Source organism: Euleptes europaea, chromosome 4, assembly GCF_029931775.1.
Source record: "Euleptes europaea isolate rEulEur1 chromosome 4, rEulEur1.hap1, whole genome shotgun sequence".
NCBI classification, from domain to species: domain Eukaryota; kingdom Metazoa; phylum Chordata; class Lepidosauria; order Squamata; family Sphaerodactylidae; genus Euleptes; species Euleptes europaea.
In genome coordinates, this window is record NC_079315.1 from 119,213,056 (window position 1) to 119,240,743 (window position 27,688).

The following is a 27,688-nucleotide window of genomic DNA, read 5'->3' on the forward strand; positions in this document are numbered from 1 at the left end:
CATCTCACCATCCAGAACATTGTGCCCAGTTCAGTAGAACAACAATGAAACAGGAAAAAAGAGATCTCCTTCCTTTCCATGTAGGCCACCTGGAGGAGTTGTGCTTACAGCGTCAAGCTGTGGCTTGCTAGTGCCCTGACAATGATTGGACAGAACAAGGGGAAAATCCTGCAGTCAATTTCAGGGATCATTCAGTGTTTGAACCCTCCTGCAGTGAGACCTCCTGCATTTGTCAAGGTGCAGGTCCTTTTGAAAAGCATTTGCACAGGAGCAGAGAATGGGAGAAATCTTGATCCCAGATGTGTGTGTTAAGTGCTGTCAAGTTGCTTCCGACTCATGGTGACCCTATGAATCAATGTCCTCCAGATCTTTGACAGCTTTGCTGAGATCTTGCAAACTGAGGGCTGTGTCTTCCTTTATTGAGTCAATCCATCTCTTGTTGGGTCTTCCACTTTCCTTGCTGCCCTCAACTTTTCCTAGCATGACTGTCTTTTCCAGTGACTCTTGTCTTCTCATAATGTGACCCAAATATGATAGCCTCAGTTTAGTCATTTTAGCTTCTAAGGTCAGTTCAGGCCTGATTTGATCTATAACCCAGTGATTATTATTATTATTTGGCCATCCACGGTATCCATAATACTCTCCTCCAACACCACATTTCAAAGGAATCTACTTTCTTCCCATCAGCTTTTTTCAATGTCCAGCTTTCACACCCATACATAGTAATAGGGAATACGATTGCATGAATTAACTTAATCTTAGTGGCCAGTGATACATCCTTACACTTCAGAATCTTTTTTAGTTCCTTCATGGCTGCTGATCCCATACAACACCACAGATAACCCCCCTGATCGAGTACAGAGGTTTTTACAATGGCAAATCATCGGAAGAAATTTTGAGGAAAGCAAAAAAAAAAAATGACTCAGGAAAAGATGTACGCAATTCCTTGATGCCAAACTACAAAGGCAATTAATTTTTCAGCACCCCTTTGAAAAATAGAATTAAAAAAAATAAAAAGGGTGTCATTAGTAGCTGGCATTTGTGTGTATTTCAAGGCCTTTGCCAGCTAGTGATTCATAGACTTGTGCAAATTAGAGATGAGAAAAAGACAAGTCGCTAGGTCATTCTGCCTGCACACCAGACACTGAGGTATTGTTCCCTGCGGCCTATTCATCAGCACGTTGTCCAGTCCAATTTTAAATGACTCCAGCAAAAGGGCTTCCACCAGATCTCTGGGGAGAGCGAGTCTACCGTTAGCTACGGCTCACCAATAGGAAAGATTTCCTGGCATTCGGCTGGACTTCTAATGGATTGCTTGCCTGCCCTCCTTCCCAGTAATGCAAGTTTCTTGAACCGCCTTGGGCAATGGCCAAGGAGGAGAACTCATCGCCAGTCAAGGTTGTCCTGGTAGGTTTCAGCCCTGTCCGCGATGGTCAGTGATGTCATCTGAAACCTCTTGTCTTCTCCGATTAATTTCCATTGAAGAGTCCTGGTGTCTCGTTCCCTGTGGACTTCAGAAGGAATCAGAGGAGTGGAGATCAGCTGGTCACAGTCTGATGACTTGTCACTTCAGATCCCTTTCCAACATATCACGTGTAGCGTGCGGTTTTTCTAATGGCTGTTGTAGCTCTGAAGCACAGCACATGCTGGACTAAGGGGAAGGGTGGACACCACCAGCTCCTACAGATCAAGAATGGGGAGAAGCTGTGGTGTGGGGCAGGAATCCCCAGCCCTGATCATGGTGTAGTGTGGTGTATTGGTTAAGAGCGGCAGACTTTGTATCTGGAGAACCGGGTTTGATTCCCCACTCCTCCACAAGAGCGGCAGACTCCAGTCTGGTGAACCGGGTTGGTTTCCCCACTCCTCCACATGAAGCCCTCTGGGTGACCTTGGGCCAGTCACAGCTCTCTCCAAACTCTCTCATCCCCACCTACCTCACAAGGTGCCTGTTGTGAGGAGAGGGAAGGAGATAAGAACATGAGAAGAGCCCTGCAGAATCAGACTGGAGGAAGGGAAGGCTGCCAACTTGGAAGGCTTTAAGAGGGGAGTGGACACGTTCATGGAAGAGAGGGCTATCCATGGCTATTAGTCAAAATGGCTACTAGTCATGATGCATACTTATTCTCCCAAGCATCAGAGGAGCATGCCTATTATATTAGGTGCTTTGGAACACAGGCAGGGTAATGCTGCTGTAGTTGTCTTGTTTGTGGGCTTCCTAGAGGCACCTGGTTGACTACTGTGTGAACAGACTGCTGGACTTGATGGGCCTTGGTCTGATCCAGCATGGCTTTTCTTATGTTCTTATAACTTGGAAGGCTTTCAGAGGGGAGTGGACCGGTTCATGGAGGGCTATCCATGGCTACTAGTCAAAATGAATACTAGTCATGATGCATACCTATTCTCTCCAGGATCAGAGGAGCATGCTTATTATATGAGGTGCTGTGGGACACAGGCAGGATAATGCTGCTGCAGCCATCTTGCTTGTGGGCTTCCTAGAGGCACCTGGTTGGCCACTGTGTGAACAGACTGCTGGACTTGTTGGGCCTTGGTCTGATCCAACATGGCCTTTATTTTGTTCTTATGAGATTGTAAGGTGGTTGATTCTCCTTAAAAGGTAGAGAAAGTCAGCATATAAAAATCAACTCTTCTTCTTCATCATCATCGTCATCATTTTGAAAACTGCCTTTGAGGGTTCCTAGGTACCTAAAGAGGCACGTGGAGTGGTACAGTGAGGCCCAATCTCGTCAGATCTTGGAAGCTAAACCGGGTTGGTACTTGGAAGGGAGACCTCCCAGGAAGACTCTGCAGAGGAAGGCGATGGTCCTTTTTTTTTTTTTTACCTTGATTGAATTGGGTGCATAAATTGCGCAGATAAACAAATGTATGCAAATCTGTTTGCTTGGCATTATTTAGTTTGGAGAATTCCGTTTTCCTCGGTGTGGAGTTTACTTTGGTATTATCTTTTTGCCTTTTCTTGTTGTTCGTTTTAGCAGGCCAGAAATTGATTTTGTTTTTGATGGGCCCAGTTAAAGGCAGAGAGGGGGAGGCCAGGAGAAATCCAGTTTCGCAGAAAGGTTCTTGCCAAAGAGAAGGTGCTAACCTGCCTTGAAGGCACTTAATCACTATGAAAATATTGGATAAAACATTTCCAGTGCCACAAATTTTGCATTGATTTGTGTCTTCGCCGAAAGCAGCCGGTCCCAGGACCCTGATGTGATTACAATTGGAGTGTTCACTGTAAAATATATATATATATATATATACACACACACACACACACACACACACACACACATACACACACACACACACACACACACAGGGTTGGTTTTATTCCCTCTTGCACCTCTTTTTCAGGGTATTGTATACATTACTCTCCTTCTCCCCTGCACTTGGGCTCCTCCTCCTGTGGTGGCCATTTTGTGGTGGGTTCCGCCTCCCACGGCAGCCATTTTGTGGTTCCGCCCACCACCTGGAGTCAGAATTCCAAAGGGGCTCACAGGCTCAAAAAGGTTGGGAGCCCCTGATGTACACGGTTCCTGTTTAGTCAGAGTCCTAACAATGAACATATAAAAACTGCTACCTCTTGAGTCTGACCACTGGCCCACCTCAGTTAGGGTTGCCAACCTCCATAGCTGGAGATTTCCTGCCATTACAACTGATCTCCAGCTGATAGAGATCAGTTCCCCTGGAGAAAATGGCCACTTTGGCAATTGGACTTTATGGCATTAAAGTCCCTCCCCTCCACAAACCCCGCCCTCCTCAGGCTCCATCCCAAAAACCTCCCACCGGTGGAGAGGGGGCAACCTGGCAACCCTAACTTCACTCACTATTGCTTCATGTGCCCGGTAGCAGTTCTGCAGAACCTCAAGGTCTTTCCCACATTTCCTACTTGACATTCTTTGAAGCTGAAGTGTCTAGGATTTACCCTGGGACTTTTCACATGCAAAACTCATGCTCAGTCACTTCCCCGGCCATCTTCCACATAGAAATCTGCATGTTTGTATCCTCATCATCTATAGGGTTGCCAGGTCCCCTCTCTCCTCTGGTGAGAAGTTTTTGGGGCAGAGCTGAGGCATGGATCGTGTGCGTTCAGCCGTGCTGATGCGATTGCATCACTTTCGGTTTACACCCAGAAGTGCTGCATTTCAACAGGCCTTTTACCACTCAGACTCCCAGTATGAGTGGTAAAAGGTCCATTACAATATGGCACATCCGGGTGTAAACCAGAAGTGACATGATCCCATTGGTGTGGCCGCATGTGCAAGCAATCCCTGCTTCTGAGCTGGGTAACTGCCTGCCAATCTAAGCGACCTGGCAACCCTAATCATCCACCCATGGGAAACCTATCACTGGATAGCGTTGCATAGTGGTTAAGAGCAGCAGACTCTAATCTGGAGAACTGGGGTTGTTTCCCCACTCCTCCACATGAGCGTTGGACTCACCTGCCCCCCCCTTTGAAAAGCAAGAGTGGATAGGTATGGTGTGTTTACAGAGAATTCAAAATATAATAAAGTTTAATAAACAATAATAAAAAGAATACACATGGTCTATTCAAGCATCAGGCTGAGCAAGGATATAAAGAAAAGGTGAAAACTTGCAATCCTCGAGACCATGTGGGTCAGATCCAACCCCTTGAGAGGTCTTATCCAGCCCATGAGCCAGCCAAGGCAACCACCCCCTCCACTCTCAATCTGGGCTGGCAAGGCATGGCTCGGCCCCCACGAAGTGGCATTTATGTCATATCTGGCCCTCGTAACAAATGAGTCCAACACCCCTGCTGAGGACCGGGAACTCTGTACTTATCCTAAACCATAAGGTTTTGGATGAATCCTAGAGCATCACCCCAACACAATGGTGCCACGGCCATTTATTTTCCATTGGAAGTTACGTTGCACATTAGGGCACCATTGAGAAAGTTATCCCTGTTCCCCAAACTCTCCTGGTGGGTTGTCAGCCTTGGTTTGCAAGTCTAGGTGGAAACCACTTGATCCCAGGCTGGAAATTCTACAATGAGCTTTGAAGGAGATTCTGTGGGAAGCTTCAAGAGTTCAAAATGTGCTCAGTGACTCTGATGGACTTTGACTATTGTTTTTTTCATTTAGAAAAGAGGTACAGGAACATTTGAGCATTAAATTATGGATGCAAAATGAATTACGAGGACTCTGTGCTGAAAGAGACAGAGGATGCACAGTGATTCTGGATTTCGCCCTCCGGAGACCGAATCCCTGAAGGAGCCGTGGAACACTGTGTGCTTTCATGAGCAGGGAATTTGCCAGATGAGAAAAAATGTTTGTGGCACAGAAATGGCCTCAGCCCCCACTAGCAACTCTTCTCCCTTCATAAAAAAATGTACAGAACTGCTCTCGTAATTGCCCATTTTTAAACTTCTTCTATATGTAATTGGTTTTGTTGTTCATGGGGTCGTGGATCCTCTGCAGGGTGCTAAAGCGATACACTTGCTGCTACTGGAAAACTTGTTCAGCTGCCCCGCTGGATTCTGAGATATCAGTAAGCACTGATTCTATTCTTCGAGCAGTTGCAAGGGCTAGCACCTTTTTAAAAAGCCACCCATTCCCACAAGTAGGGTTGTCACATCTCCCACCAATCATTGCCATTGCAAAAAAAAAAAAATTTTTTTTAAATGCCACTGGACTCTTCGCCAGTATGGTCACTTGCAGGTACAACCCAGAAGTGACAATTGCCAGAAATTCTGTGGTTTCACCATAGAATTTCCTGCAATCCCTGGAAGTAACGTAGTGAGGTCACTATTGTCATATGCCCCCGAGTCCATACACCCCTGCCATGGCTCAGTGGTAGAGCATCTGCCTGGCATGCAGAAGATCCCAGGTTCAATCCCCGGCATCTCCAGTTAAAGGGATGAGGCAAGTAGGTGATGTGAAAGACCTCTGCCTGAGACCCTGGAGAGCCGCTGCCAGTCTGAGTAGACAATACTGACTTCAATGGACCCAAGGGTCTGATTCAGTATAAGGCAGCTTCATTTGTCCATGTGATGTGACCCTACCCATGAGGCGAAATTCTACACCCAGTACGATATCCAGTGCCTTTTCTTTTTCTGTGTTCCTACAGAATCATGACTCTGTAATGACCTGGAGCTGAAACCAGTTTTTGTTCTGAAGCCCTGCCCCCTAGGGATGCCAGCCTCCAGGTGGGACCTGGGGATCACCTAGAATTACAGCTCATCTCCAGGCTACAGAGCTCAGTTCCCCTGGAGAAAATGGCTGCTTTGGAGGGTGGACTCTATGACATTCTACTCCACTGAGGTCCCTGTCCTCCCCAGGCTCCATCCCCATATCTTCAGGAATTTCCCAACCTGATCTGGCAACCTTACCCCCCACCCCGTCCCCCACTGGTGGTCAAGGGGCACCTGGCAACCTTACTTCCCCCCCCACTTATTTCCTCCTACCTTCACTATCCCAGCTTTCACTATATGTATGGCATGAATGGAAATGTTAGAAAATGTTAGAAAACCAGCAAAGGTAGAAGAGAAAGGGGCCGCTGCCCATCCGCCAATTTCTCTCCCAGCATGCTCAGCTTTTTATCTAAAGTGTTGGGAAACTCCAGGGAGGGTCCCTGCAGCAACTTGGTGTGGGGTGGGAGGATCCAGGAGGTGAAAGAAGTTGAGCAGCCGCCTGCCTGATCTGAAAAACTGGGAGAGAGTCTTTTGTACAGGGCCGCAGAATAATTCTGCGGGAGCTCCTGATTGACTCATGGAGGAGAGGGCTATTCATGGCTACTAGTAAAAATGGATCCTAGTTAGGGTTGCCAACCTCCAGGTACTAGCTGGAGACCTCCTGCTATTACAGCTGATCTCTAGAAGATAGAGATCAGTTCCCCTGGAGAAAATGGCCACTTTGGCAATTGGACTCTATGACGTTGAAGTCCCTCCCCTCCCCAACCTACACCTGCTACAGTCTCCTGCCCAAAAACCTCCCACTGGTGGTGAAGAGGGACCTGGCAACTCTAATACTAGTCATGATGCATACCTGTTCTTGACATTTTAAGAACATCAGAAAGGCCATGCTGGATCTGAATTCCAAAGGCAACTACAAGCTCAACAGGGTTGGGGACTCCTGCCGTAAGGCATCTGGGTGGCAGCTTTTTTTTACCTGTCTCTGCTCACATGTGTCCTCTTCCCACCTTGCCGAGCCCATGGCTCTGAGCCCTCGGCACAGTGACATCATCTTGGGAACGTTTCCACCCCACTTTATGGGCGAGCTCGTCACTACCTGCGCTGGGGTGGGGGCAAAATCACCTAAACAAATCCCAGACAAGTCGAGGTCTTTAGGTGGATGTTAAGTGCCTGTCCTCTGGTCTAAATGGGGTGCGTTTGCTGCCAAGAGAGCCGTGGCTGCCTGCCAAAGTAAAACAAGGGGGGGAGGAAGCCCTTAATTACGACTATTAATAGTCGGCCGAGGTGCGTCATCTTTCTCCCGTGGGATATATCGCTGCAACGCTACCAGAGGCCTGGCTAATACATCGGGGGGACGAAGAGGAAGATGAGATTCCATAGAGCCCATACAAATGTGTTTATGCAGTCTTTCTTGGGCAAACCAGGGCAGCGTGGCAAGTTATTTATATAGCTGAGATCGAGTGTGGTGTCGTGCTTAAGAGTGGGGGACTGTAATCTGGAGAACTGGGTTCGATTCTCTGCTCCTTCACATGGAGCCTGCTGGGTGACCTTGGGCCAGTCACAGTTCTCTCAGAACTAGGGTTGTGCAGAAAAAAAATCGTTAAAATTCGGGATCAGGTTTATTGGGCCTGATTTTTTTCAGTAAACCCGGAATAAGCTGAATACCCATACCAGTAAAGGGATATTTTGGCTTTATTTCCAGGTGTACCGGAAAAAATCGGGTCCATTATAGTATATAGCAGTGATGGCGAACCTTTTAGAGACCGAGTGCCCAAACTGCAACCTAAAACCTACTTATTTATCGCAAAGTGCCAGCACAGCTAGAAGACCACATCCGGCTAGGGGTTGCCAGGTCCCTCTTTGCCACCTGCAGGAGGTTTTTGGTGCGGAGCCTAAGGATGGTGGGGTTTGGGGAGGGACTTCAACGCCATAGAGTCCAATTGCCAAAGCGGCCATTTTCTCCAGGTGAACTGAAATAGCAGATCTCCTGCTACTACCTGGAGGTTAGCAACCCTGCATGGGCGGCCGAGCAGGGGAAGGAAAGCAGCTGGAGCATAGCCCCCACCCCTTCAGTTTGGTTCTTTTTCCAACTGTTATCTTCATACAAATTTTTAAAGACTGTTATGTGGTGGGGGGCTGATGGTGGGGACAGCCCTCTGCATGAGCTCAGAGGCACCTTTGATTGCATGAACTAGCAGAGTGGAAACCTGATCTAAGCAAAGGGCTTGGCTCCAGCACAAATGCCAGGCGGGCCCCCGTTCAGCCCTCACCGCCAACCCCATGCACTGCAGTCACCCACCAGCCCATCGCAGACGGCCACCCAGGTGTCCCACTCCTGGTCCAGCCCCGTCCCGGCTCCACCTCTTCCATTCCTCGGCAGAAGGCTCGTCGTCTTCACTTCCGGCGACTGCGGAGAAGGCAGTGGGAGCCCGGCCTCCTCAGCCGGGGGAACGAACTCAGGCAAACTGTGCTGGGGCGATGGCTTGCGTGCCCACAGAGAGGGCTCTGAGTTTCACCTCTGGCACGCGTGCCATAGGTTCACCCCCACTGGTATATAGGGATTTTTTCCGAAGCTCCTGTGGAGGCATTTTTGGAGGTAGAGTTCCCAAATGTTCAGGGTAGCTTTAAACGACTCCATAGAGAATCAAATTCGTCCGGGGGGGGCATTTTTGGAGGTCGAGTCACCAAATTCACAGCGGAGCTTCAAGGGACTCTCCTTGCATGTACCCCAAAGTTTGGTAAATTCTGGGACAGGAGGTCCGATTGTATGGGGTCCCGAAGGAGTCGACCACCTCCTCCATAGAGAAGCATTGTAAACTTTACCATGCATTTATCTATCCATGCATCTCTCTCTCTCTCACACACACACACACACATTTGAACACTACAACATACATTTTGTCTCTTTCAGTTATGTAGTTCTGACTCCCACCCAGCTGAGTTAATTCTTCAATTTCCAGGAACTTTATATTAAAAATGTGTAAAGAGTTTATTGGGTGGAAGGATTCAAAATAGGTTTTGCAGTTTTTAAATGCATTTGCCTGTATATTTTCTCAACCGTCTCATTCCATGCACCAGAAAACCATGCATGTGCCAGAAAATAGCCAAATTAAAATCTGTGAAACAGAGGTTAAGACCCCAGCCCGCTGGGAAATTCTTACTAGCATGCTTTGTCTTCGCTCCCATGCTTGTGTGGGAGCGCTTCCCGATGGATGGTGCCATAAACGCTACACTCACATTGCTGCCGGATTAATCACAGCTACGTATGTTGTACTGGTCTTGAAAGATTGCTAGCTTTGCAGAGCCAGCGTGGCGTAGTGGTTAAGAGCAGCAGACTCTAGTCAGGAGAACCGGGATTGATTCCCCACTCCATAGCTCCGTGGGACAGTGGTAGAGCATCTGCTTGGCTTGCAGAAGGTCCCAGGTTCAATCCCCGGCATCTCCAGTTAAAGGGACCTGACAAGTAAGTGATGTGAAAGACCTCAGCCTGAGACCCTGGAGAGCTGCTACCGGTCTGAGTAGATAATGGACCAAGTGTCTGATTCAGTATAAGGCAGCTTCATGTGTTCCTCCACATGGACGTCAGACTCTCATCTGGTGAACCCAGTTGATTTCCCCACTCCTCCACATGTTGGGTGACCTTGGGCTAGTCACCATTCTCTCAGAGCTCTCTCAGCCACACCTACCTCACATGGTGTCTGTTGTGGGGAGAGGAAGGGAAGGCGATAGTCTTGAAAGATTGTTAGCCTTGTAGAGCCAGCGTGACATAGTGGTTAAGAGCGGCAGACTCTGATCTGCAGAACCGTGTTTTATTCCCCACTCCTCCACATGAGCGGCAGACTCTCATCTGGTGAACCGGGTTGGTTTCCCTATTCCTCCACATGAGGAGTGAGAGAATTCAATCAAAATGTGTCATTGATTCCTTTGGTCCTACTCAGAGGGAGTTCTTGGGCAATCTGATCAGTCAGGACGGTGCAGAGAAGACGCATTTTCGTTTGATGTGCATTTGGTCCTAGAATTGGAAGGGGTCATACAGGCCATCAAGTCCAGCCCCCTGCTTACTGCAGGATCAGCCTAGAGCATCCCTGACAAGTGCTTGTCCAGCCTCTGCTTAAAGACTGCCAGTGAGGGGGAGCTCACCACCTCCCTAGGTAGCTGATTCCACTGTCGAACAACTCTTACTGTAAAAAAAAAGTTTCATAATATCCAGCTGGAACCGTTCCTCCCTCAAATTAAACCCATTATTGTGAGTCCTCTCCTCTGCTGCCAACAGGAACAGCTCCCTGCCCTCCTCTAAGTGACACCCCTTCAAATACATAAAGAGAGCAATCATTTGCCCCCTCAACCTCCTCTTCTCCAGACTGAACGTTCCCACATCGCTCAGCCTTTCTCTCGTAGGGCTTGGTCTCCAGGCCCCTGATCATCCTTGTCGCTCTCCTCTGCACCCACTCCATTCTGTCCACATCCTTTTTGAAGTGGGGCCTCCAGAACTGCACACAGGACTCCAGGTGTGGCCTGACCAATGCAGGACAACCATAGTCTCTGGACATCTCCAGATCATGGCAACCCTAGTCCCTGGACATCTCCAGATCATGGGTGTCAGGGCCCTGAAAAACCCTGTCTGTAACATTGGGTAGCGCCAACCACGAATACTAATGCTAGTTAAACCAAAGGTTTGATTCACTGCAAGTCAGCCTGCTGCATCCTTTCAAAACATATTCTGCCTCTTCCACAGTGTATCCGCCCCTCAAAAACTCTTTAGGGATTGATTATAGGGGTAGGCGCATGACCTTTGCTGCAGTTATTATCCATCTGTGTTCCATGCAATTATTATTTATGTTGTCGAATCCCCTGGTGGCGAAATTAAAATAGGGCAGAGAGAGAAGGCATCTTCTGTTCCCCCCCACCCCTTTTCAGCTCCTGGTTATTTTTTCCCCCTCTCTTTAACAACCTAGTCATCCCAGGAGATCATTTGATACATCCTTGTGTTTCCTAGAGACTGTGGTTCAATAGGATGTCAGTTAATTACTGGCTGGGAGTTTCCAGATGTGCATCTTCCTGCCGAGAGAGCAGTCCAGTGGTGACAAGAAAGATGATGGGCGAAGTCCCTTGGTGCCAACCTTATCCTCTAAGAAAAAGAGACTACTCCAGGGGGTCGCCCTGGATGCTGAGGGCATCTTTGGAATTCTGGCATGGGGTGATGGGCATATGGCCATCATAAGAGGTGGAACCAACCACTGAATGTCAGGGAGGGAGGTTATGCATAACTCTAATAGTAACTCTTCAACATTTCAGGAAGAAGCTCTATTTAACAGGATGTTTTTTTACTGTTTAAAAAATATTTTCTTGTACATACACAGAGAGCCAGCGTATTGTAGTGGTTTGGAGCGGTGGAATCTGATCTGGAGAACCAGGTTTGATGCCCCACTCCTCCACATGAGCAGTGGAGGCTAACCTGGTGAACTGGGTTGGTTTTCCCACTCCTACACACGAAGCCAGCTGGGTGACCTTGGGCTAGACACAGCTCTCCCAGCCCCACCTAGCTCACAGGGTGTCTGTTGTGGGGAGGGGAAGGGAAGGTGATTGTAAGCCGGTTTGATTCTTCCTTAAGTGGTAGAGAAAGTCGGCATATAAAAACCAACTCTTCTTCTACCTTAAATTGTGTACTGTTTGCATGGGTCCCTTTTAACCTGAACAGGGATCCTGGCGACTCTTTGCTGCTTGAGCCCCAAAACGGGAAGAAGAATTCCTTTCTGGTTCCTCCCTCCTGGTAATTCATCCTGCGTGCCAAGCAGAGCTGGGAAAGGGGAGTCTGTTTTTCTAAGGGGTTTGCCACCTGCAACATCTGAATTACAGTCACAGTGTGGGAAGCACTGCAGAACTTCATTACTCTCGGCTGTCATAGGGGCCATCACCAGAAGAGGAAATATATTGCTACCATTACAGGAGCTTTACACTCTGTAGTTTATCTCTCTAACGGTGTGCTATGATCAGCCTAATTAGACTGTATCAACTACTCCAGGTTTGCTACTAGTGGGAGACTTCCTTTTCCTTGTTTGGCCAGCAGAGAGCTCTCGGCACATGATTTAGCACCAAAATTAAATTTTAAGCATAGCTTCCCCCTTCATTACCAAGTGGCTATCTTTTAGGGACCATTCTGGAGTCATTAGATCTGCTTCCCTTCCCTGCCCTCCTTGCATGTAAAATATAAATTTGTCGGAAACAGCTCTTGTCTCATCATCCTTGGGCAGGGCAGCCTTTCTGGGGGAAAAGAAATCCAAATTCTGCAGTCAAACAAGCCAAATTCTGAGCTGAGAAAACCCAGGCTTAATGAACTTTACAGACTCAGCAATCCTTCATGTTTATTCATTTGACTTGATTGGTTGATCTATGACATTGGCCATTTATGCATGGCTGTTTCCTCGCAGTCACCCCACTCACAGTACTTCAGGGCTTTGCTTGACTATGCTTGCGTTTTCCGACCATCTACTCCTTCAGGGCTTTGCTTCGACTATTTTCTGACCATCAGAGATATCAGTTGTAATAGCAGATCTCCAGCTTGCTGTACTAGCTGCTTCCGTGGTAGCTAACACAAGCGAGCCAGTAAGAAATGAGTCTGAATTGCATTTCTGCCATGAATTCACTCAGCGCCTTTGGAAAGCAGCCATCTGCCTTATGGAGATAACTACACTAACTCTTCTTCGTGTACATTTTTATCTCACCCATCTTCTAAGGACAAGGTTGTGAGCCTCCAGGGGTGGCTGGAGATCTCTCGCTATCCCAACTGATCTCCAGCCGATAGAGATCAGTTCCCCTGGAGAAAATGGCCCCTTTGGCGATTTGACTTTATGGCATTGAAATCCCTCCCCTCTCCAAACCCCACCCTCCTCAGGCTCTGCCCTCCAAATCTCTAGGTATTTCCCGACCAGGAGCAGCTCAGGGCTGCATACATGGTTACCCATTCCACCATTTTGTGCTCACAAAACCACTGTGAGGGTGGTTAGGCCGGGGCGGAGGGAGTGATTATCCCAGGGTCAACCAGTCATCTTTATGGCAGAGAGGGGATTTGGACCTGGGTCCAATCTAATGCTTTCACCACTACAGAGGTTTTGCCTAAGGCAGTGGTCATTTAAGGGACTGAGATGGTTGAAAGAACTCACAGAGGCAAGACATCTTTGTAACCTGAATGAGGCTTAATTAAAAAAAACAACCCACAATACAAATAAAGATGTGGCTATAAAGTGCTATCAAGTCGCAGCTGACTTTTGACAACTCCTTATGGGGTTTTCCAGGTGGGAGATTAACAGAGGTGGTTTGCCAGTGCCTTCCTCTGCATAGCAACCCTGGTATTCCTTGGTGGTCTCCCATCCAAATATTAACCAGGGCTGACCCTGCTTAGCTCCTGTGATCAGGCTATACCAACATAAGAACAGCCATGCTGGATCAGTCCAGCAGTCTGTTTTCACAGTGGCCAACCAGGTGCCTCTAGGAAGCCCACAAGCAAGACGACTGCAGCAGCACCATCCTGCCTGCGTTCCACAGCACCTAATGTAACAGGCATGCTCCTCTGATCCTGGAGAGAATAGGTATGCATCATGACTAGTATCCATTTTGACTAGTAGCCAGGAATACTCCTCTCTTCCATGGACATGCCCACTCCCCTCTTAAAGCCTGCCAAGTTGGCAGCCATCACCACATCCTGGGGCAGGGAGTTCCACAACTGAACTATGTGTTGTGTGAAGAAATACTTCCTTTTATCAGTTTTGAACCTCCCACCCTCCAGCTTCAGCAGATGACCCAGTGTTCTGGTATTATGAGAGAGGAAGAAAAACTTCTCCCTGTCCACTCTTCATACCAGGCATAATTTTATAGACCTCTATCATGTCTCTCCTGAACCACCTTCTTCCCAAGCTAAACAGCCCTAAGCGTTTTAACCGCTCCTCATAGGGCGGCTGCTGTAGTCCCCTGATCATTTTGGTTACACTTTTCTGCACCTTCTCAAGCTCTGCAATATCCTTTTTGAGGTGTGTGTTGCTCCCTCCCCACTCTCCAAATAAAGTCAGGGACTCCTTATGTCCCTCTTAGACACTGGGGGCCTATAGCAGAGATGATACTCCTTTGCCTGGCTCCACCTCACATCCTGAACTTTAGCAACTCCCACTTATGCCTATTTCCTGTTCCCTCTTTATACTCTCCTTGCCCAACATGCATGGCCTTCCAGAACTAGTAACACCTGCCAATCTGCTGAGACATGCCAGCTGGGGGCTAATTCCCTGCACCTGAAGCGCCTTTAACCCTTTATTAAGAAAGCTAAACGATTAACAGAAAATAAAAAGGAGGAAGTAATTTTGTAGCTAGCCTAGGATTGCCAGCTCCAGGTTGGGAAATACCTGGAGATTTTTGGGGCAGAGCCTGAGGAAGGCGGGGTTCGGAGAGGGGAAGGACTTCAATGCCATAGCATCCCATTTCCAAAGCGGCCATGTTCTCTAGGGGAACTGATCTCTATCGCCTGGAGATCAGTTGTAACAGCGGGAGATCTCTAGCTACTACCTGGAGGATGGCAACCCTAAGTTGCCCTGACCTGGATGGCTCGGGCTAGCCTGATCTGGTCAGCTCTCAGAAACTATGTAGTGTTGGCCCTGATTATTACTTGGATGGGAGACCACCAAGGAAGTCCAGGGTTGCTACGCAGAGGCAGGCAATGGCAAATCACCTCTGAACGTCTCTTGCCTTGAAAACCCTGTGGGGTCGCCATAAGTTGGCTGTGACTTGACGGCACTTTTCACCACCACCACGATCCTGTAGCTAGTTGTAGCTATGGAACTTAGCTGCCCACATGCTAGAAACCAGAATGGATGTCGCCTGACCGCACCACTCACAATCTTTTTCGGGGTTCTTCTGTGTGGGCAGTACACTCTCCTGCCTTTTAAGGCTTCTAGGATGACTGAGCAAATGTAAGTGAAATATTTTGAAGTTTCTAACATTCTAACCCACCTGATTAACAAGAAAACAATAGATGGATTTGTGATGGAATGGCAACTGTTTTATGATTATTATTCACTTGACAAAAGAATTATTCTACACATTAAGATACCAATGACTTATAAGAACATGTTTAGTGAGATTCAGGATGTTTTAAATGTTTAGCTTAAACAATAGAAGTTAGGGTATTAGTTTCCTTCTAGATTAAATTACGTTGAGGTCTGGGGGATGTATTACATTTTAGTGAGTTTTAAGAAGTTTAAGTGTTTTAGATGAAAGCTTTGATATTAGTTTTTTTCCCTTTTCTGTTTGGGTTAAGTTGGGGCCCGGACAATGAAATATGCTTTACCCCTGTTCCCCATTCCTCCTTTTCTTTTTCTGTACCCTTTTATATCAAACAAATTAGTAAATAAAATATATAGAAGTTTCTAACATTTTCTAATAAACAGCGAGGATGGTTAGTTGCACCCTCCAGCTGTGAGTTGGGATGGGTGTTTCTGGGTGTTCCCTGTTAAATCAGTCCCACACTTGTATATAGGATTGCCAACAGCCTGGAGGAAAAACTGTTCTGTCCCTTTAATAGAGACTTAATGGGATTTTGTTAACATAAAGCTTCAGCTCTCCATTTCCACCGATTAAAGTTCTATTAAAGGGACAGGGTGCTTTTTTGCCAGGCAGTTGGCAAACCTGCCTACCAGTTGAAAGTGCACACTGCTTTCACACATGCCAAATAATGCATTTTCAATCCACTTTCAATGCACTTTGCAGCTGGCTTTTACTGTGTGAAACGGCAAAATCCACTTGCAAACGATTGTTAAAGTGACTTGAAAGTAGATTGAAAGTGCATTATTCAGGATGTGTGAAAGTGCCCTCATTCTATTGCTCTGCCTGGGCTGGGGTTGGACAGGGAGTTTAGGTATGGAAGCAAAAGAGTTAATGTCCCAATCCTTGCCTGGAAGGCACCAGCTGGCACAAACTACAGGTGCAAATCCCTTTCCTCTTGCCTTTCCCAGAGCCTTTTCTGCTCTGAGTAACTCTGAACTGGAGTGGAAGAGTTCACTAACTTCCTTCCCTCTTGGAACAGTCTTGGGTACACTTCCTGATTTACTTCTTGAGGATTGATGAAGTTCTTGAGCCTACATTCCTCCATATCTCAAGAATGTCCCAGTCCTGAGGAGTTTTCTTGGCTATGTGCACTGCTGAGAAGTGGGCTTCAGGTGTGTACCAGGTAGCCTTTCCCTATGGGAATTTTTTAATGCATTCTGGGGGGAGGCATTTTTGGAGATAGAGTTGCCAAATTTTCAAGGTAGCTTCAAAAGACTCTCTTTGCATGAACCCCGAAGTTTGGTGAAGATTGGGTCAGGGGTCCAATTTTATGGGGTCCCGAAGGGGTCTCCCCCACTCTTCCATAAAGAAGCATTGCTATAAATGAAGGCTGCTGCTAATTTTAATTGATGTTTTAGTGTAATTATATATTTTGTTTTAACAGTATAACAATGTTGTAAGCTGCTCTGAGCCCAATTTGTTGGGATAGAGTGGCCTAAAAATCTAAACTATTATTATTATAAATTATTATTGTCTACTCCTACTTTTAGTGGCTCTCCAAGGTCTCAAGCAGAGGTCTTTCCCATCGCCCGCTACTTGGTCCTTTGAACTTCTTCAAGTACTTGAAGGGCTGTCATATAGACGATGATGCTGAGTTGTTTTCTGTTGCCACAGAAGGTCAGACCAGAACCAATGGGTTGAAATTAAATCAAAAGAGTTTCCATCTAGACATGAGGAAGGGGGGGTGGGGGAGGTAGTTGTGAATTTGCCGCATTGTGCAGGGGGTTGGACTAGATGACCCTGGTGGTCCTTTCCAACTCTATGATTTTAACTGGAGATGCTCGGGATTGAACCTGGGACCTTCTGCATGCCAAGCAGAGGCTCTACCACTGAGCCGCTATAAAAGCTCAATGGAACCTCTGTGTACAAATGCAGCATATCTCTGAATATCAGCTGGAAAGAAGCAAATGGCAGCTTTAGCAATTGGACTCTATGGCATTAAAGTCCCTCCCCTTCCCAAACCATGCCCTCCTCAGGATCCACCCCAAAAACCTCCCGCCAGTGGCAAAGAGGGTTCTGGCAACCCTACCCCCACCTCAACTTGTTTATTACATTATGGGTGGGATCTGACTGTTGCAGGCCCTATTTACGCTACAATTGGAAGGCCATCTGATATATTTAGTGTTGATATATTTAGTGTCGCCATTTTATTTATGAATGTTTATGGGGCTGGTTTTATGTTATGGGAACCATTTTAGCGTTATTTTATGGTACCTTTTATTGTCTTTATATGACCATGTGAGCTGCCCTGAGCCCAGCTTTGCCGGGGAGGGTGGCATATAAGTTTGAATAAATGAATAAATACTCCACCAATTAAAAAAAAACTTTTTGGGTGACTGTGCTCAGAATGGGATACAGGTAGGGTGGGCAGCCTCTAGGTGGTGGCTGGAGATCTCCCACTATTACAACTGATCTCCGGGCGATAGAAATCAGATCCCCTGGAGAAAATGGTTGCTTTGACCATTGGACTAAGGAATTAAGGTCCCTCCCTCCCCAAACCCCACTGTTACCCGAATTGCTCTTTAATTGGGGAAATTAGCTTAGCAATCGGTAACTATGTATTTATATAGCTAGATCGCACTCAACTCTACCAGAATCCGTTTAATGAGACTTTGAATAAAGACAGACAAAGGATTCCAAATTAAACAGTGTTTATGTCTTCAAGCATTCAAATGGTGCAACACAAACATACAGAGAGGCTAAGAAATAACAGAGTAGTACAGAGACATTTGCCAATGTGGCAGGAGAGCGTTGATCAAATATTTACTGTATCTAGACGAGGTGTTGTCCAATTTCATGTAGGCTAATAACAGATTGAAAAGGAAGACCGAGATGGGGGCAGGGGTTCCCGTAGACTTGACCAGCAAGACGGGAGGGAGCGTGGCTAGGCTGTGCAAAACCAAACCAACAGAGTAACGGCAAAGGTGCCAGGAAAGACCTAAGGTGACATAATGGGCTTGGGGTCCCCCAGTTATACTGTTTTTCTGGGGGCGGGGAGAGGGGTTGCACCCTTCCTAGGTTCCCAGGTGACAAAAGATGACAAAAGGATTAATCTGTGGCTGCCGGGTTGGAGTAGTGAGAATTTAGAAATCTATTCTAATGCCAATGACTGTAGCACCCGTGATGAGCTGGAATCTCTCTGCTGATGAGATTTACATTCAGGAACAATGGGAGCGATCTGTGCAAACGTCCTGGGGCCGCTGCTGCTGATGTGGAGGAATGACTCATCTGGACTGCTGCTGATGGCCCATTAAGCAGTGGATGTTGCAAGGGGGGGGTGCTTGACACTGACTTCCTGACATTCTGACTCTTCTGACATGGCTGCAGCTGGAATAGAGCCTATACTGCAACATGGCTTCCCTCTGGTTCACCGGAGGCTGCTCCCGTATCTGCTTCCTAGCTGCTAGCTGCACGGCGCTCACAGGAGCGGCCGAGTCCGTGACGACGGAGCGTGCAGCGGCCGTCCCGTAGCGTTTGGGGCGGGCGCGCGGCCAGCGGAGTAGTCAAGTGTCAGCACAGCGGGTTGCCAGATCCCGTCCGGGAGGGGGGGCAGGCCCGTATGCTAACACCACCTTCCTCAGGCTCCACCCCCCCCAAAATCTCCAGGTATTTCCCAACCCGGAGCTGGCAACCGTATCTCCAGGTTGCAGAGATCAGTTCCCCTGGAGAAAATGGCCGCTTAGGCAATTGGACTCTATGGTATTAAGGTTCCTCCCTCTCCAAATCCCGCCCTCCTCAAGCTCTGCCCCCCAAATTGCCAGATATTTCCCATCCCTGAGCTGGCAACCCTAGATACAGGACGGGATGGCTGCCTGGTAGGGCCGTTGTGTTCATAAGTTCTCCTCCTTTTTTTCTCTTCCAGGTTGTGCCTTCTTAACATACTGTGAAAGGGAGTCTGCTCTCAAAGCCCAGAGCGCGCTGCACGAACAGAAGACGCTGCCAGGGGTGAGTCCAGAATTTTATGTGTGATGTGGTTTTGTTCGGAAGCTGGTGGTAAAAGCGACGGACCCCTGAGCCACTCAGAAGACTCATGGTTTGCATTGGAGGAGTGGGGGCCAGCCCTGCTTTGCTCAGCTTTTGAATATTGACACGTTCCTTCTGCTCCGTGGCTTGATGGAATCACAAAACGGGAGGTCAAAGGTGAATGGTGCTGAGGCCGGATCTTGCCGGCATTCTTTTTGTTGAGATATTCAGCGTCTGGAAGTCTTTGAGTGTTGGTGAAATTGGCATGGGGTGGGGAGGAATGAGCATTTCTTTCTTTCTTTCTTTCTTTCTTTCTTTCTTTCTTTCTTTCTTTCTTTCTTTCTTTCTTTCTTTCTTTCTTTCTTTCTTTCTTTCTTTCGAGCAGCAAAATAGTCTTGGGTATTGAATTCTCAATCAAAGACCGCCCTGGTGACAAATGGGTTTGGTTCTGTTCCTTGTGAGCTTGGAGTGGCGTTTGAGAACGGCAACGGCTGAGGGGTGAAGGGATGGCAAGAAAAGGAAGAACTGGAGAAGGGATAGGAGAGAAATCCCGAAGTTCTTCAAACAAGCAAGAAGACCTGTTGTGAGCAATTTTAGATAGAGCCAGTAAAATAAATGTTCTGGAGGGGGAAGAATCTGACTGTGTGGGATGTGAGCTATGGGAAGATGGTCTTGTAAGCAGCAAGGAAAGCTTTAGTGGTCCATCTCAGGAAGGGGTGGTGTTGGACTTCTTGACTTAGAGAGCCAACAGGATATATGGGAAATTTCAGAGGAAAGGTAATGAGAAGTGCAAACCTTTTTCTCTCTGGGAGGAGTGGTAACGTGTGACTTCAGATTTGATTTATTACGGTCCTTAAACCAAACATGGTTTTTTTTTTGCAGTTACATTTCCTTACCCATCCGGCAGTATTAAAAAAACAACAACACATTTTGGTTGAAACGCTATACAAAAATATTGCTGTCTTTAAAATGGTTAAAAACTGGTCAACAATGTAAATTTTAACCATCAATCCCATCAACAACTTTCCATTTCAATTTAGATTTCCAAAAATTGAATACTTTTCTACAAAACTTGGCCACTAACTCTGTTTCCTGAGAAAATTCTTCCTTAAGAAGGATGTTAACTCTAACAGGTTCAGTATAACCAGTACTCTTTCTCAAAAGAGGGCCAAGAATCTGCTCCCTATCCTCCTTATAGTAACTTCACCTAAGAAGGACATGTACCATTGTTTCTGGTTCACCACTGTTGCAGGGATAGATCCTTTGTGAAAGGGGGGTCTTTTTTGAATTTTCCTTCTAATACTGCGGAAGGCAGAGCCGAACATCAAGCTGGAGTAAATGGTCTCCTAGTAGTATTTCCTTCCAATATCACAAAGTATTGTGTGACTTTGAGTTCCGTTCCAAAGTCTCACCTGTCCGCATTCCGAAGTTGCAGAGTCGAAAACGAAGGGTGGATCCATTGGGTGGTCTTTCTAGTTTAGAGACTTGAGGCCCGCTTGATAGTTTGAGAAGATCTGACCCTGGGAAGCAAAGCCTGCTATGGCAACCCTATTTGAGAGCACAGAATAAATAAGCTGTTTTCGGGGTGGAGATTCTCAGAATTGAAAAAGGTTGACAAGCTGAGAACTATGACTTTGTGCAAGCTATCCGAATGGGTTTGGATGATGATAAAAAAAAAAACCAAGGGGAAAAAACGAAGGGTAGTGACATTTGCAATTATTTTTGTACAAACCAGGAAATTTGCTCAAAATTATTATTTTTTAATTGCCTGTTTCTAACTGGATAATTTGAGTTTGGTACTATAGATTCTCTTTGTCCCTGGTACTTCCTCATTTCTGCTAATGTAGAAACTTTCTCGACTACTTCTGTCCTAAGGCACATTTCTGCCATCCTATAGTCTGCTGTTATCCTCTGTGACTTGCTAACAACACACTGTTCAAGGGCATGGTTTATTTAAACACAGGTTCAGTAATCCTTATCTGGACTGCTTGGGACCAGAAGTGGCCCGTATTTTGGACCTTTCCGTATTTTGGAATATTTGCGTATACATAATACGTTTCTGGTACAAAAGTCCAAGTTCTCCCCATGGTATCCTTTATTCAAGTGGAATAAGCTCTTTTCAACTTATTTAACAGAACTCTTGGACCCAGGGTTAAGGAGAGCATTTACAACTTCACAATTCCAAACAGTGCCTTCAGCTTATTCTCATGGCAGATATTTTTAAAAATCCCCATAATCTAAGGCTGTGTCCCTGTTCCACAGGTTCAACAGAGGACCTCCCACATATTTTGTTCAGTTGCCCACTTCATAACTCCATTCGTTTTAAATTAACCCAGCATATCCCAGATGTTTTAGATACAGTTGAGGGCCAAGTTAGATTTTTAATGGCAGACGTTAATTCTAAGATCACGCTTAGCGTGGCTTTTTAAAAAAAAATCATGTTAGTGTCTAAGTTAAGGAAGAAATTTGTTGAAAATTAGGCTCTGAAGTTGCCATAGTAACAATGTTTTAGGGGAAATCGGCAATAATATGTATAAATGTGACTGTTCGTAACATTTTAAAACTTTTATTCATGTAATTCTGGGTGTTGTGGGTTGTATATTTTGTATGGTTTTAATCTGAATATTGTTCAGGTCTGTGACTAAAACATGAATAAAAGTCGATTGATTGATATACATAAAGGGACACCTTGGGGACGGGACCCAAGTCTAAACACCAAATTCATTTATGTTTTATATACACTTTATACACATCACCTAAATGTAATTTTAAACAATATTTTTAATAATTTTGTGTACACTGAACCATCAGAAAGCAAATTGGTGTGCTGCTGCTTAGGGCCTGTGAGTAATGCCGGCATGCCAGCTCAAAAAGGCAGATTTTTGGATCAGACCAGATATCAGATGTCCAGATAAAGGATGCTCAACCTATAATATATTCTGCATGGGACAAATACCTTTACCCAGCTCCTGTTGATTGATGGTGGTCCTACCTGGTTAGTGGAAACCTTTTGAGTGACAGAAGCACTCTGTCTTCTAGCTGGGACTATAACCTTTTCAACTCTTGCAGTCACTTGGACATCCGGGGAAAGTTCTGAAACAAAGTAAAGGGAAGAGAGAGAAAAAGGCAAAATGCAGGCTGATGCTTAAGATAGAGATGTTGCAAATTGCAGGTTTTACGGAGCGCATCTTAGAGACGAACCCATAAAATAAAGGAGTGTGGTATTCAGAGCATGCATCTGGCTAGTCTTGTGAATCCATATTTAGACTCATGGAAATTAGCAAGTTCCCAAAGCAACTTTCTCTAAAGGTGCTCAGTTTCCTTCTTGGGGGAGGGGGCGTGAAGGGCAGGGATTGCCTCTGCATAGTTCAACATGTAGCTTCCATTTCCTGAAACTTTGTCTCATTTTGGTTATTTCCCTGAAAGTGGATTCAGATCAATGTATTACCCCCTCACTGCATGGTAACAGTAGTCCTCACATGATGGGATCTGAACGGGATGGAGGGTATGAAAAGACCACAGTGGGAAACGTGGCAACTTTTCTCTTTATAGTGTCAAGGAGAAATTAATTTTATTCCTCTCCCCCTGTTTTAAAGTGTGAAATGGCAGATGAATAGCTGATGCCTGTTAAATCGAGGGAAAGGAAGGGAACACAGTTGGCTTTCTCCTTTATTTCTCTGGGATCTTGTGATGAAGTGGAGGTAAACAAACATGTTTTTGTGAGATCACCTTTGATAGCAGTATAAGAGTTGAGGGCATCATGGCTTAAGGGATAGCTATCCGGCCCCTCTAATTAGATAAATGGGTGCTGGCTAGAGGGGATATGTGCACTGGATGGTGTAGAGTTCCTCCTAGAATAGGGTTTCCAGCTCCGGGTTTGGAAATACCTGGAGATTTTTGGGGTGGAGCCTGAGGAGGGTGGAGTTTGGGGAGGGAAGGGGTTCAGTGCCATAGAGTCCAATGGCCAAAGCGGACATTTTCTCCAGGTAAACTGATCTCTATTGCCTGGAGATCAGTTGTAATAGTGGGAGATCTCACGGTACTTCCTGGAGGTTGGCAACCCCATCCTAGGACAAGGGTTTCTGATGTGTCCATGGTGGAAACCAACGAGTTTTTGGAGGTTATGGCTAGAGCGTCCCGCGCAATGGCAGAACTTCCGGGGTAAACCTGGAAGTGACAGTAATGAGCCGGGAACACTCATGTGGGGTGGATTGCTCTCCCCTTCCCGCTTCCACCCTCTGACCATCAGTTGGTCAGCGGGCAGCCCGGTAGATTGGCAGGCAGTTGGGAACCCAGGTACGGACCATGTCCTATTAATCTTAAGCCCCCTCCCCAGTCCTGTATCCCTCCTTCTTGGAGTGCCTTTTTTATTGAGTTGTTTCCTGTTTTGAAGCACTGGTTAACTTTTTCCAAGTGTTGGCTGAGGTGGGAGCTTGGGACAGAGAACTTGTTTGTTCCACAGTCCGTTGGGTCGGTGGTCTTCAGTGTTTCCAGACCTGGAATCCAACTTTTTCTCCTAGATGTCAGTATGGGACCACTGAGCACGGCAAGCACAACAGGGAATGGCAGTGCCAGGGTTATGATCTCATGGAGGGAAGAATGGTTCTGTATTGCACATGTGCATGGAACCCTGGAGGCAGCAATGGGAGTGACCAGGCTAGATTGTGTCAGGTGGGTGGGAGAGAAAGAAGTGAAGGAACATCTTTTGCAGTTGAGCGTTCTGAATCTGCCTGGGCTAAAAAAAAGGAGTCCTTTTTACTGTACTACCAGCTAATTGTCCTACTGTTCTTCTTGGTATATGCGCAAAAAAGAGCCCACGAATATGGCCCCCCTTCTTGTCTACACATTTACACTAACAGCAGATTCTTCCAAAGCAGCAAACATTGTGGCTGGAAGACCCTCAGGAAGGTCTCCATGACCTCCATGATGGTCACCTCCCGTGCATCAAAGAACACCATGTTTGGTGGTGGAAGTTGGGGAAATGGCCCGCTGTGGTCCTGGTTTTGTGGCTGTGATAAATGCTGGGGTCATGACTAGCTAGGCTGCCAACCCCAGGTTGGGAAATTAATGGAGATTTGGGGGTGGGGACACATGAGGGTGGGGTTTCAGGAAGGGACGGACCTCAGCAGGCAACAATTGCTGTAGTTCCCACCTTCCAAAAATGCCATGTTCTCCAGAGGAGCTGATCCCTGTTATATGAAGATCAGTTGCAGTTCTGGGAGATCTCCAGGCCACACCTGGAGGTTGGCTACCCTATGGATAGTTTCCCCTTTTCTTCCTGATGCCGGTCTAGAGATGGAGGCTCAGAAGCACTCTCTGCCACAAGGGTAGAAGTCTCGTTTCTTGCCTGGATGCAAACCTAATTTCCCGCCTTCTGCACGGCTGTAGTTAGTTACCATCAATAACTAAGAGGCCCTCTTAAATCGAAAGGCTGTTACTTATTTATGGGAAGCAGCCCTTGACTTTTGGTAAACGAAAGGCCCGGGCCCTTGTTTATAGCGGGCCTGCATCTGAGATTTATGGCTGTTCCAAACTGTGGTTGATAACATGCTGGGGTAATATCAACTATAGTTCATCACCTTAAAAGAAGCTGCATTCTTTAGGTCAGCAGGATGTGTGGGAGGGAAGAGGGGGCTGTATATGCATGCGGGTGTCTTTCCTGACCTATATATAACCCATTCTCTTGACCTGACAGCAACTATGTGGCAAAAAATGAAATGAAAAGGCAGGGATATAATTAACAATCCAGGAATGAAAAAGGGATGGGGGGAAGAGAGAGAGAGAGAGCAATTCCTCCTCTGGCTCATGGACTCAAGGTCTTCCTCCTGTAAGCAATCTAACACCTTTCCTTTAAGCTTACTGCTTCTTCTCAAATTCAGTATCAGTTTTTTTTAAGCATGTTTATAAATGCAAGTGCACAAGACAGGGAGAGTTGACAGGGAGAAGCTTTCCACCCTCTCTCATAATACTAGAACGTGGGGTCATCTGCTGAAGCTGGAGGGTGGGAGGTTCAAAACTGATAAAAGGAAGTATTTGTTCACACAACGCATAATTCAATTGTGGAACTCCCTGCACCAGGATGTGGTAATGGCTGCCAACTTGGAAGGCTTTAAGAGGGGAGTTGACATGTTCATGGAAGAGAGGGGTATTCACGGCTACTAGTTAAAATGGATACGAGTCATGATGCACACCTATTCTCTCCAGGATCAGAGGAGCATGCCGAATACATTAGGTGCTGTGGAACACAGGCGGGATGGTGCTGCTGCTATCGTCTTGTTTGTGGGCTTCCTAGAGGCACCTGGTTGGCCACTGTGTGAACAGACTGCTGAACAGACCAAGGTCCACTTGATGGACCTTGGTCTGATCCAGCATGGCTTTTCTTACGTTCTTATTTAGGGATAGTGTTGCCTTCCCCTTAACCTATGTGCATGTGAGGATCCCTTTCTTCCTAGCTCCCTGTGCTGTTCCACGGCAGGGCTGTGCACGTATATTTCACGGCAATTATTTTCGGGATGCACTTTGTAAGGTGACAGGAATATGCTTCGCGTATTTCCGAGTGATGTGTGGGGGTATAAAGTCAGCTGGTGGAGTTCGTTGCCAGGCTTCTGAGCTCAGGTATACGGAGAATTAATAAAGTCTATTAATTTGGGGTGGATGAGAAGACAGGTGAAGAAGATCTTTTGCTGCAGGTAGAACATCCCGCGACTCTCTGGTTCCCCCTTTGCCCTCTTGCGTGAAACAAACTTGGACAGTTCCCCAGTCTCTCCTTACCTCCAAAGCATGTCGAAGCCAACTTCGGTGGTGTTCTGGTTCGCGCTCGCGACGGTGTTTGCCGGCGGGTTGTTTGTATTTTACATATAATAGAATCGCGGGGATGATGAAGTGTATTAGTCCTTTAATAATTTATAGAAATGCTTTGATGTTGCGGTAATTACATTAAAGGTCACATATCAAAGGTAATTTGGGTGAGCAGCTGTGATGGTTTCTCAAAAGCAATCAATATTGCTGTCCGTGGTGCTGATTTCACCAAGGGGCCTCCCAGATTAAAGGAAGCTTATTACGAGGCAGACATACACCAGGGAAATCAAGAACAGATTGAGGAGATGCTATGCTCTCGCTCCCCCACCTACAATTAACACCGTTCCCCCTTAATCTGTGCTAATCCTTCATACGGGGGACAACCACTGGCATTTTCAGACAAATTAGGCAGTAGTTGGGTTGAGGGAGGGAGAGGGGGAGCGTTTTGGGGGGAGGGAAAGGCGCCTGAGTTGAGTCATCCTTGGAGGGGATTTGTTTGCGTGTGCTTTGTGCAAGGATCCGGGTAAATCTGCTGGGCTGAAAACTGCCATATCACACATTCATCCCCCTGATCTAAGAGGGAATGCAAATGCGATCTAGACCGTGACGCCGGCGAAGACGTGAGGAAAATGTTTCTGCGGAGGGGGTTCGATATTTACGGCCCCCTCCCCTTCATCCTCTCAAATTGGCTCCCACGGGAAATGAAATCAGGGGGAAATATAATTATGTGCTTTTTTTTTTTTTTTTTTAAAGTATAAGTCATTCGGATTCTAAATTACAACTAGGCCAACTATCGCCTCTCCCCCTCTTCTCTTTCTGAGGTTAATGTCAGAGGATAATGTTGTGAAATGTAATTACACTATCAAGATCAGCTTTTATTTATGATCCAAATAAACTGAGCTCATGTCTAATAAGCATGGTGGTATATTTTTCCCCTCCTCGTTTTCTTTGTGACTCAGAGGGAGCAGGTCACATGCCGCGGAGGGGGGCTGCCTCTTTGCATTACCTCACCGGATCGTTGTTAAGACCCCAAAGGAGAAACGCGGGAAGTAAAGAAGCTAGCAGACTGTTAACTTCAGCAGTTTAGGTGCTTTTCCAGATGTCAGGATCCATTAAAATCCATGCCTCGGAGAGGACAGGGTAGAAATGTTGTCTTACCGTTGCATTTGATTTCTTGCCAAGTTATGAAAATTGGGCTTTGCTTGGGAGTGCAACGATATCCTTTACACTCTGATCCTGTAGATAGGCCCAGAGAGGGGTTATGTGGGAGAATTTTGCTAGTGTTTCAGAAATGAGAGCTGAGCTGAAAGGAGAGCTAAGCCACAGCCGTCGTTTTCGTTTTGCTTTCCTTTGCCGGTGTTGTCAAAATCCACCTCTGTGTATCACTGTCCTTTTCAGCTGGCCTCTCTAACTCGGTCTATATTTCATCCATGACACTGGGAAAAAGCAGGTACAAGTCCATCAAAGGACACAGATAACTTCTTGCTTCTGATTTTTTTAAAATGATTACCTTGGATCTTCATTGAAAGGCTTTCCTTCATCAAGCGGGCACACTTTGAGACGCAAATCAGAGCTTAGAAAAACGGGGCTCGGATCTGAAGGAGACTCTTCTTCCTTCACTCAGAATTTTCTCAGTTTCACTGTAGCAGAAACCTTCGATCGCACCTTGAAGATTTTCTTCCGATG

At 46.5% G+C, this 27,688-nt stretch overlaps 1 protein-coding gene across 1 annotated transcript in view; it reads left to right on the forward strand.

The window, feature by feature from the left end:
* CELF4 (CUGBP Elav-like family member 4) overlaps positions 1-27,688 on the forward strand; it is a 748,518-nt gene that overhangs the window by 92,492 nt on the left and 628,338 nt on the right. Inside the window, exon 2 of the mRNA XM_056848895.1 lies at positions 19,104-19,186. Within this exon, the coding sequence (XP_056704873.1) occupies positions 19,104-19,186 (83 nt within the window). The remainder of the gene's footprint in view (positions 1-19,103; positions 19,187-27,688) is intronic.